Consider the following 12454-nt stretch of genomic DNA (forward strand, 5'->3'; position numbering starts at 1 on the left):
TTTTCTTTTTTTTCATATATTTTGTAGTTCTTTTCAAACAAGAGGTTACAAAATTTTGATCCTGAATACATTAGCAGAAAACAACTTCATTTTAGAAGCATGGCAATCAGAAGACAAACAAAAGATACCATAAATGAGAAGATTGTATTGCACCAACATTTTTGACAGCATTCTGTATGTCCAGTTTTCCAAACCAGTCTTCACAACTGAAAATAATACATTTTATACAGCTTCTACAACAAAGTAAAATATGAAAGATACATATTGTGTAGGATGAGGATCTCGTATATTGAGGATATGAAAGGGAAAGAGATGAAGTACTGTTCACCAGTAATCCCCACAAGAACAGACTCCATCCTTAAAATGATGGAACCTCCTCACATCACGAAGAATAATCTCTCTCTTTTCAATCTTAGAAATAAACTTCGTAGCTGTATGGCAATCATTGCAAACTCTTAGGTTCTTAGAAACACGAATTGTACATCCAGGAGGCGTATTTAGGATGCCAAATGCTATTGCCAATCTCTCACTATGCCCACATAATAGACTCTCCTTTTCCTCTTCGTCAAGATTGTGAAGAACACAGGAAGTGTCAGGAACATAACCCTCCTTTTTTATCCTTTCTGACAAGTCCTCTATGAAACCATGCAGCTGCTCACTTTGTGGGTGCAATGCATCACCTGCAAGGAATTTATGAACCTTATCACCAAACTCAATCCAACTGCATCCGGGTTGTTTTTTCACTCCCATCTGCTTCATATTTTTCCTGACTTCTGTTGCCTTCTCCCAAAGCCCAGCTGACGAATAGATATTGGAAAGTAAAACATAATGGCTATCTATGTGTGGTTCCAATTGAATAAGACTCCTTGCGGCAACCTCTCCCAGTTCTACATTCTTGTGCACCTGGCAAGCACCCAACAAACTGCTCCAAGCACCTGTTTTATCATATTGAGCAGGCATGCTACTGATGAGCTCATATGCCGCATCCAGTTTCCCTGCTCGACCAAGCAAGTCCACAACACAAGCATAGTGATTAGCAGTAGGATTAATTCCATATTTGTCGCTCATGCTGTAAAAAAGATCTAGTCCTTCATTAACCAAGCCAGAATGGCTACAAGCTGCAAACACAGCAATAATTGTAACTTCATTGGGCTTCGTGTCACTACCCTGCAAAGCCTCAGCAGCCATTTCCCGAAACAGACTAAGTGCTTCCTCTCCTAGCCCATGCATACCATAAGCCATGATAAGCACATTCCACGTTATCACATTCTTCTTCGGCATAAGATCAAATACTCTTTTCGATACATTCAAACATCCACATTTTGCATACATGTCAACTAATGCACTTCCAACAGCGACATCTGATGCCATATTGTTTTTAATGGCATAGGCGTGGATCTCTTTCCCTTTAGCCAGTGCTGATAAGGAAGCACAACCAGGAAGAACAGCCATAAGAGTAATTGAATTTGCCCTATGAAAAGTTCTAAAATCATACTCATGTTCATCCTCACTATCATTAAGTCGTTGCATCTCATGAAGCAATAGAAGAGCCTCGCTGTGCTGTCCACAGACAACAAAGCCAGTTATCATTGTGTTCCAGGAGACAATATCCTTCTGTTCCATGCTATCAAATATGTTTTTGGAAATTTCAATCTTTCCTATCCTAGAGTACATATCCAATAGAGCATTTTGTACGTAAGTATTCCTGTCAAAGCCCAATTTGATTACAAATCCATGAATACCTTCTTTATCTAAGAATTCTTGACTGTGAACACAGGACGGGAAAACACTTGCCATAGTGGTGGGATTCGGGGAAACCCCTGCAACTTCAAGCATTTCAATGAAAAGCTTCAATGCGTCCTCAAAACGTCCATTTAGTGCATAACCAGCTAGCATAGCATTCCAAATAGCTATATTTCTCACTTGGGTGTTATCGAAAACTAAGCGACCACTAGTTACCTCTTTGCAATTGCTATACATATCAACCAAAGCACTAGTCACAAAAGTATTATCACTCAAAACTTCATTTCTAATCACATAAGCATGAATTTCTTTTCCTAAATGCAACAACTCCAAATGAGAGCAAGCAGGCAAAACACTTGCAACTGTTACTCCGTCCGGCCTAACCCCTTTCTGAACCATAAACTTTAAAAACTCCAATGCTTCTATGAAACGATCATTCTGTGAGAATGAGCTTATCATAGTATTCCAAGTGACCAAATCTCGTTCCTCAAACGTGTAAAGCAACGATTTTGCATAATCAACATTTCCCAATTTCGCATACATAGCCATCAATGAATTAACTATAAAAGTTCTCACATCTCCCTTCCTTAAACTATAACCATGAACTTGCTTCCCAAGCCTCAACCCATCAACAACCCCTAAATTCCCACAAACCAACACGATACTCACCAACGTAAACGAACTAGGCTCAACATTCTCCTCTTGCATCACCCAAAACGCCTCCAAAGCATCCTCCCACCCCTCATGCCTGCACAAAGCCGAAATAATCGAGTTCCACGAAACCTGATCTCTCTCAGACATTTTATCAAACACCTTACGCGCATCCCTAATATCTCCACATTTCCCATACATATTCACAAGGGTATTATCCACAGTAGTTGAATTCGACCCATACCCAAGTTTAAACACCTGGGTATGAATCTGTTTCCCAAAATTCAAATCATAAAGGTCTGCTGCAACCTTCAAAATGGCCGGAAATACAAAATTGTCCGCAACAACACCCGCCATTAACATGGAAATGTAGGTGGCAATGGCTTCCAGGAGAAGCCCAGAACGCGCTTGGGAACGAAGGGTTTCGACCCATGAATGCTTAGAGAGGATTTCTGAAGTGGATTTTTGAAATGGAGCAGAGGAAGTTAGAGTTGCAGAAGGTTTTTGCAGCAATGATGAAAAGTTTTGATGGGTTGGAAGAGAAGAAAGAGTAGAGGAAGAAGATGAAAGAGGGAGTAAAGTAGGAGAGAGAAAATGAGTGAAAGAGGAGGACATTGGTGAGGATTATTTTAAAGTTAAGGGCTCAAATTTTGGGAATATTTTGGTAGTTATGGTAGTTGATGAAGGTTTATCCTTTCCTCATCATTTGACCACGGGGGGACCCCCGGATGGTCTAGCAGTAAGAAGGCATTCCCTCACAACCTAGCATGAATTTCGTTCCTCCCTCCTACTCCTCGTCCATTGTAAACCTGGGCACGGGCCGGGTTGGCCCGCGTGCCGCCCGGCACGGCCCGCCGTTCGGAGCAGCCCGGCACGGCCCGAAGTCAAGCACGGCACGAAGTTCGACTTCCGTGCCACGGACACGGTGGAGAATTCCCAGGCACGGCCCGGCACGAGCACGGGCAAGGCCCGTCGTGCTGGCCCGCAGGCACGGCCCGCGGGCCAACGGCTAGTTAAACGGCTAGTTAAACGGCTATAAACGGCTAGTTTTTTGCCAAAAATTCTATAAATACTCACCTCCATTTCATTCCCAAATCACAAAATCACAATCTCTTCTTCTTATCTCTTATATTCTCTAAATCTCTAATAATCCTTATTTTCTTAAATTCTCTAATTATTCTCTTAAATTCTCTAATTATTTTCCTAATATCGGAAAAAATTAAAAAGTTCGTAATCGTAATTAGTGGAGCGTTGAAGCACGGTTGTAAGATCTAAACTAATCTTAAATTTATTATTGTTTTATTGTTATTATTAGAATAATCTTGTTTAATTATTATTGTTGTTAATTGTTATTGTTGTTGTTATAATTGTTGTTATTAATTATTATTATTGTTACAATTGTTGTTATTATTTATTTTTGTTGTTATTGTTATTGTTATAGTTGTTGTTATTAATTATTATTATTGATATTTTTATTGTTAAAATTGTTGTTATTAATTATTATTATTATAGTTAACCACTTTTTATTAAAAAATTAATTGTTAATTATGGCATCGAACAACCCATCATCTAGGTCTAGGGGGAAAGGCCGACTTATCCGTAGTAGTAGTTCTAGGGAACCACCAAATACAACGAGCCCCCAAATTACGAGTCAAACCAATGACCCCATTTACTTCCCCCCGGGCTATGAGCCATATAATACGTCGGGATTTCCAGCACCACCACTAAACCAATTTCCACTACCACCATACCAATTTCCACCTAATTATATCGGTAATCAACAAAACTATTGTTCTAGCCAAGGTAGCCAAGAAAGTACCCGAATTCCCTCCGGTTCTACCCCTTCTACTGCCACTCCCACTAGTCCCCCTACTAACCAATACACACATCATGAATGGTTAACCGAAACTGAGATGCTACTTTTGAAAAACCGAAGGAGTGAGGTATGGCGTTATTTTGTCCTAAGTAAAGATGGTGAACAATGGGCAAAATGTAAAACATGTAATAGTGTATTCACGGCAGTTACCAAAAACGGGACGGGACACTTATCTAGACACATGAAAGCTTGTGCAAAACCAGCTAGTGATCCAACCCAGCCCAAAATTTCCCAATTCCATCCATACGGCTTTACATACAACTATGAGAGGGATAGGGATGAACTAGGAAAAATGATAGTACACGCCGAACAACCTTTTCTTTTCTCGGAAAGTGACGCATTCAACACCTACATTAACAAAGCACTACAACCCCAACATAAAAGAATCTCTAGGAAAACCGTTCGTTCCGCAGCAATGAAAAATTTCCTAGAGTACAAAGTCCGGTTACAAGCCGAATTGAGTAACCTTAACTGTAGAGTATCTTTAACAGCCGATTCTTGGGATAGTGGTTATAAATATCACTATTTATGTGTGACTTGCCATTGGGTAGATGATCAATGGATGTTACAAAAAAGAATAATACATTTCAAAATGCTGGAATACCCACACACCGGCATTAACATTGCTCACCATTTAATGCAAGCAATAGACGAATACAACCTTCGAGATAAAATGATGTCTATGACTTTTGATAATGCAACCTCTATGACATACACAGCTAATCTTATCAAACAAAACTTAACCGATGTACTATTAGACGGTGAAGCTCTTCATACTAGATGTGTTTGCCATGTACTTAACTTATGTGTACAGGATGGAGTTCGGGCAATTGGCCCATACTACAGCAAAATCAGAGATGCTATTATGTCTATTAATAGCTCTAACATGAGATACCAAGAATGGAAGAGTTTTCTAAAACAACAAAAGATAAGGGTAATAAAAATTAGAACCGATTGCCCAACTAGGTGGAATTCCACCTATGACATGTTAACAAAGGCAATTGAGTACAAGGGCCCGTTAACATTATTTTACAACCAAAAATTTCCACAAAATGCTTTGTATGATGATGATTGGAATAACTGTGAAAGATATATGCAATTTTTACAGTTATTATATAACATGACGTATTGTTTTTCTACTGTTTACAATCCTTGTGCTCAAAACTTTCTTTCTAATGCATGCTTACTCGCCCAACTTTTCGCTGATCATCGCGATCAAAGTGATTATGATCAGTATCTTCCAGCAATGGAAAAAAAGTGGCGTAAATATTATAGTCAGATTCCTTTGATTTATATTTTTGCTTCCATATTAGATCCTAGGCAAAAGTATGAAAACACATTTATGTTAGTTGACATTTACTTTCAATGCATGTTTCTTGACGATGATGTAGAAAACTATAAGACTAATGTGAAGGATCAGTTTTTTGCTTTATAGAGTCTATGAAGCCAAATATGGCACCGTTCCTCGCTCAGGGCCTTCCCAACCATCTAAAAACGTAAGTAAGAAGGCCAAACATTTATTTTCACAAGCTACTAACTTGATTTCAAGGTTTTCAGGTGATTCATCAATCAGGAGAACGCAAAGCGACGTCTCGGAGTTGCAGATGTACCTGAGTTACGACTTCACCAAAGGCATGGACGACGATGAGATAAACAGCCTCGACCTCCTTGCATGGTGGAAACAACAAAGCTCGAAGCATCCAACTTTGGCGGCAATGGCACGAGACATTCTTGCTATCCAAGTTTCCTCCGTCGCCTCCGAACGAGCTTTCAGCGCATCCGGAAGGGTTTTAGACGATAGAAGAACAAGTCTAAAACCCGAAACACTAGAAATGTGCATGTGTTTCAAAGATTGGTTGGATGCGGAAAATCGCTCACAAGACCGTTCTTACGACCACAACGACAACGAAGAAGGAACCTCCGCTTCCGGTTCGGGTTCGGCTAGTTCCCAATCTATGCAACTAGCCGATGACCTTGAAGGCGAAGGCGAAGACGAAGACGAAGACGAAGACGAGCAAGAAGAAGGAGAAGAAGAATAGACAATTATTGTATATTGTACGATTTTAAAAATATCAATTTTATCATTTTCCAATTTTTGTTTAATACCATCATTGTATGATTTTTATCATTGTTATCATTGTACAATTTTCTCAACTCAAGTAATAATAATATAAAGTACGCATTATTCACATCCAAAGTCCAATTTGCCTTTTTTCCCCGTTTTGTTACAATTTGTAAATTCATATTAAAAAAAAAATAAAATTATACCAATTACTAATAAATCATAAACATTAAATTTTAAAGTAATAGTATAAAGTAAATATATAAATATAAATATTGAATATACAAATTATAAAACATAAATATTCAACTTATAATTATAAAATTCATAACTTAATAACTTATAACTTATAAGTTATAAACTTATAAGTTACCTTATAAAACTTATAATTATAATTTTATAACTTATATACATTATAAACTTATTAATTAATAATGTTGTCATTAAAAAAAAAAAAAAAAAAAAAAAAAATGAAAACTGCACCAGCCCGCGCAGGCCAGCCCGCAGCCCGGCACGTGGCCGGCACGGCACGAGCCCGCCAGGCACGAGGGCCGTGCCGTGCCGTGGGCTGGCCTGTGAAAATGGCCGGCACGGCACGGCACGAAATCCTGGGCCCGCCGGCACGACCGGCACGGCACGAACCAGCCCGCGGCCCGGCACGGCACGGTGCCCAGGATTACTTTCCTGGTACGGATTACGAAGTACGGAGTAATGTATTTTGGGTCTGTTCTAAGAGCACTACCAATGGTAAGCTAAAAATCTGCTTATGGACATTTTGGGTAGGCATAAAATTTGCTCATGCATTACAATGGTGAGCAAATGAGAAAAAGCCCAAAAATGCTCATGAGCATTTCTGAAAATGCCAAGACTTCAGCATTTTTTAAGATGAATAGTGCTCTGGTGGGCCCCACAATTTGCAATGGTTATATTTTTTGTAATGCAAATTCTGAAATAAATATTTATTAAAAACAAAATTAAAATTATCAACGGTCATAAAATTTAATTCTCTATAAATAGACATGCATTTTGGTATATTTTGGTATAATTTCAGAGATACCATAAATCCTTCATATTCTTTATTTTAACGATAAATCAGACACAAATAAAAAAAAAAAAGTTACACAAATTTAGACTAGTTTTTATTTATTTGGAGTAATATTGTTAAAATATAAATGAAATTAATAAATAAAAAAGTGTTGTGTAGGAGAGAGAAAGTAATGGTGGGGTATTGAAAAAGTAAGAGAGAGATAGTAGTGGACAAGCATTTTTTTTTTGCTCACCATTGGGAGAGAAATTGTGAAAAAAATTTGCCCATGGACAAAACAGATTTATTAAGAGAGAAAATGGGTAGAGAGATAGTAGGTGGACATTTTTTTTTTGCTCACCATTGAGAGTGGTCTAAGTTCAAATTTGAGCCATGTTGAATTATCGTATTCATATGAGTCAAGATCTGAATCAAATATTTTTTAAATTCGTATAGATCGGAAGTTTTGACACCTCTAATGGAAACGGACTTTTTCTCCAAACTAAGCCCAATTGACAAAATAAATACCAAAATGGTTATGTGGCAAAAGTATTTACCAAACTAAGCTTTTTAAAAAAAATTTAAAAAAAAATTCAATTTAAAAACTCTGTCTGGGACAGTTTTTTTAGTTGTTGACTTTTTTAAAAAAAAATTTATAATTTCTGTTTTTATAAAATAAAAAGAAAAAAAAATTAATAAACACATAAAACGACAGCGTCTTATGTACAACATAAAACGTTGTCTGGTGGGTCCATCCCACTGGTGGACGAGATAACCGTGACCATGTCTCTGTAAGGAAGTCACGGACATATCTCGCATCCGCTCGATTTGGGATCTGGTGGGTCCGTCTGCAAGGGCAAGTGACAGTGCATCAAACATCGCCACCATATCCGCCGCCTGCAGTAATCATCGATCAGTCAGTTACATGATATATAAAAAAAATAAAAAATGAGGACAATAAGTAGAATAAAAGAAACTCACATATCCGCTAATGTCATATGCTGGATGGTAATGTGTGGACGATGGTGTGTAGCTGGGGTTAATGAAACGGCGTGTAATACGCCTGTACCACACCATGTACGGATCGTGAGGATCCATAACGCCCTGCATCAGATCACCTCGAACGACATAATCCAACCGTTGCTGCTATAGCTGAAGGAATTGCCAATGCTCCAGTGACCAGTTTATCTCCCCCTTTCCCCGTCGGTCAATGCCGTGACAACATACACTAGTGTCACAATGCTGGGGAATAGGCTGGCGTAGTCGGAACTGTCGCATGACGCGGTCGGGTAGGTGACTCTCCACAACCTCGAAACAAATAGAGGGGACCCTAGCACGCCACTTTGCCTGATGATCCAGTAGATGTGCAAGCTGCAGGGAGCGGTGGAGCGATGTACGGCTCATACTGGTCATCCTGGTCCTGCTGCCCCCGACGATGTACAGTAGGCCTACCTGGTCTTCCTACGTGGATGTGCTCCTAAGCCCATAACTGCAATAGCAAAATACAAAACTATGTTAAGTATGACGTTAGTCATTGCCTAAATAGCTTGTGAAAAATTAGGTTGGTTACCTAAAGCACGATCAGAGGTCCACCGATCTCAAGTGCACCACTCTGTGAGGCTCTACACAGGTGGCTATACAACATCGCTAAACAGGCACTACCCCAGCTGTATCCACGAATATGATCCCAGTCGTGGTCTAACAGTTGTAGGTAAATAAGCTGCATATGGCTCCCGCTCTTGTTCCCGAACAACACGCTGGATATGAGCAGGAACAAGTATGCTCGAGCGTATCTCTGAATTATGATGTCATCAGCGTCCGCAGGCATGGCACGGAAAGTATCTCGTAACTAGCCGGTCCTCAACCTGGAGTCCCTAATATCGTCGGGACCCAACTGCACCCCGAGAACCCGGACTACCAAACCAACGGGATCGACTATCGCAAATCCTATCACCACAGTCCCATGTATAGGAAGGCGCGTCAGTATCGCGACGTCCCGTAATGTAACGCTCGCCTCCCCAACTGGTAGATGGAAGGAGTGCATCTCCTACCTCCATCTGTCCACTAGCGCAGTGACAAGCTCTCGGTCGATCTCCCTGAACCCCATTCGATGAATACTGCCAAAGCCAGCGTACTCGACGTACGCAAGACAGCGTTCATCTACCACCCAGCCGCCCAGAACCCGGGTAGTGTAGTGCCTGCAACCCAATGTCTTCGCTAAGTCACCCTGAAAAAGTATTGGCCGTTTGTAATTAATATTAGATAGTACATCAATAAATCCAGAAAAGTAACAGGTGAAATATTACCGTCTGGTTCCATATGTCGACGCTCCGATGTGTGTGTTATAGAGTCAGGACAGAACGGTCAACGGGTCCGGTTGTCCTATCCTGTCCGTCCATGGTATCTGTTCATTGAAAACGTTACATGCCAAACATCAATACAATAACTGGAATAGCAATTTAACATAAGGTGGACGATTTAAAGGCAAAGACTGAAAATTTCTAACAACATCCAAAGTAGAAAATATTAATCATCCAAGTGACCGCAATTTTACAGACTTTAGAAAATCTGGTACAAAATAATCAAAATAACACTACTACATACTACTACAACAAATAACAAATATAAACTTAGGTCCTACGTCGGTCTAGATGGACAAGTAGTTCGGTTGTGACCCTGCTGGTGACAACGAATGCATTTGGTCGGGGGCCGGTTGGTGTCATCCATTTCATTGCGTATGCGCTTAGACCTTGGACAACCTTTTCCACAAACCATGGTGCCGTCCGGAATGAGTTTAGGGCCTACGTACTGTGCCCAGGTTGTCTCATAGGGGATAGGCCAGAACTGTGGTGCATAGGTGTTCGTGTAGGCGGCCGATTGCAGCAAAGGGTCCACCCATGGCCGCTCCGATAGTGAATACGTCGCACAGACTGCTAGAACATGAGAACATGGGAGGTGGAATATCTTCGGTTTGTTGCATGTACACGTTCTCAACTGCCAGTTAACAGTATGCTTGTGGCCTCCTTTACTACCAAATCGCTCTCCCCTTTCTATTATCACTTGGTAAATATGCAAACGGCGATTATACGCATCCACTCTATGATATATGGCTTTTGCGGTGTTCTTCTCCAGGATCGCAATGACCTTTGGGGTGTATGGAAGTCCCTGATCAGACCTAGCCTCGGAAGACTCCCTTCTGAAAGTGAAATACCTATTAACTCTGTGGAAGGTTAACTTGACAAGGGACATGATTGGTAGAAACCGAGCTCCCTTCAACACATTGTTAAATGTTTCTGAGAAGTTTGTAGTACATATCCCATATCTGCGACCATTGTCGTGAAAGAGAGACCACATAGTGAACGGGACTTGAGCAATGTACTCCATGGCCTTGGTACATGCCTCACCAATGAAACACGGATCAGCTTGAAGTTTTCTTTCCTGCATTTGGTACGCCGCAGCCTTGAACATATCTCTCATGTCGTTACTTCGCACGTGAGTCTTCAAGTTAGAAGCTATGTGGCGGACACAAAACCTGTGATAGGCTCGCGGCCGGGTGAATCCAACATTAGGATCATTCATTGCTGCAATGATCCCAGGATGTCGATCAGATATAACACAGAGGCCATCCCGTTGCGTGACACGATCCCGAACACAACCCAGGAACCAAGACCAACTGGAAGTGTTTTCCCCTTCAACCACCGCAAATGCCAGAGGAAATACTTGGAAGCTTGCATCAACACTTGTAGCAACCAACATTGTTCCTTTATACTTCCCGTACAAGTGCATCACATCGATACAGATTACAGGCATACAATATTTAAAGTCGTCGATACAAGGACCGAAGGCCCAAAACACTCGTTCAAACACTTCCATGTTGTTGTAGTACACACCGTCCACCAAAGCTTTGTGTTTCCATACAACACATGTTCCCAGGTTTGACCGTAGGAGTGCTTGCATGAAGTGCGAAAGTCTGCCGTAAGAACTCTCCCAATCCCCAAATATTTCAACTATAGCTTTCTTCTTGGCATACCACACTCTCTGATACGGGACATCGATATGAAATTGCTTGGAGATTGGTTCCTGTATGAATTCAACTTTCAAGGACGGATCTTTCCGCACAAAGGATTTCACATACTCTGTTATTATGGACGAATCCAAGTGTGGATGATCAGTAGATAGTACTTCAGTGACACATGTTTCTCGGTGCGGGCCTTTGTACGTGACTATGGTAAAACCACGCGAGTGCTCACTGGATTTGGTACCCCGTAGCATCCAACCACATTTCTTCTTGCATCGCAGATGAAGGACACTATCATTCGAGGTCACTGTGGTGTAGAATTGATTCTTCTGTATAGAATACATCTTCACCATTTCTTGAAGCATTTCCTTACTTTCAAAATACATTCCCTTCTCAAATTCTCCCTCGGGAACAAACGATGTATGGCTACCCGATTCGGCCCAATACTGATCAACTTCATAATTCTCGTTTACCTCACTGAACCAAGGTATGGGAGTTCTAACCAAGGGCTCGCCAACTTCCATCTATGCAGGTTCATCATCCTCCTCTTCGTTCTCGTCCTCATAATTTGTTTCCGCATACACATCATACACCGACAATTCATTATTCACAATATCATCAAAATGATTTGGCTTTTCTCGAGACGGTACGGTGATGCTTGAACATCATCATGCATAGGGCAATAACTATGCAATTGCATCGGTGAAGGTGCCACGGTGTTCGATGACAAAGGGCCGGGTTGGCCGAACATTGTCACACATCCCCCCGCATGTACTGGTGAAGCTGTATGAGAACTTAACGGCATGTGAAATTGTTCGTCCTACAGCATTCGACTGAAAGATCCCATCCCATATTCATTCAATGGAATGTGGTTTGAGGGCACTTGGAGGGACGCGGTGTTGTACTCGGAGACATATCCATCGCACAGAATTTCACCTTCCCACCAGCATAACAACATTACATTTTGTCCAGCCATATTCTACATAACAACCAAAACACATTTTACTTAAAGACGTTAAACCATCCCTAAATCACCACAATCAAACAAAAAATGTTTACATACTTTACAAAATAACTACT

At 40.7% G+C, this 12454-nt stretch overlaps 2 protein-coding genes across 2 annotated transcripts; both read right to left on the bottom strand.

Moving 5' to 3' along the window:
* Positions 1-125: 125 nt before the first annotated feature.
* LOC110697842 (pentatricopeptide repeat-containing protein At3g57430, chloroplastic-like) lies at positions 126-3105 on the bottom strand. Its single transcript, XM_021875241.1, has one exon. It carries the CDS (start codon positions 3007-3009, stop codon positions 325-327), a length of 2685 nt encoding a protein of 894 aa, XP_021730933.1. The 5' UTR covers positions 3010-3105; the 3' UTR covers positions 126-324.
* Positions 3106-9993: 6888 nt separating this feature from the next.
* On the bottom strand, positions 9994-11898 carry LOC110697929. The gene has a single exon (XM_021875333.1). It carries the CDS (start codon positions 11896-11898, stop codon positions 9994-9996), a length of 1905 nt encoding a protein of 634 aa, XP_021731025.1.
* Positions 11899-12454: the final 556 nt, after the last annotated feature.

The sequence above is a fragment of the Chenopodium quinoa genome, unplaced genomic scaffold (genome assembly GCF_001683475.1).
Source record: "Chenopodium quinoa cultivar QQ74 unplaced genomic scaffold, ASM168347v1, whole genome shotgun sequence".
NCBI lineage: Eukaryota > Viridiplantae > Streptophyta > Magnoliopsida > Caryophyllales > Amaranthaceae > Chenopodium > Chenopodium quinoa.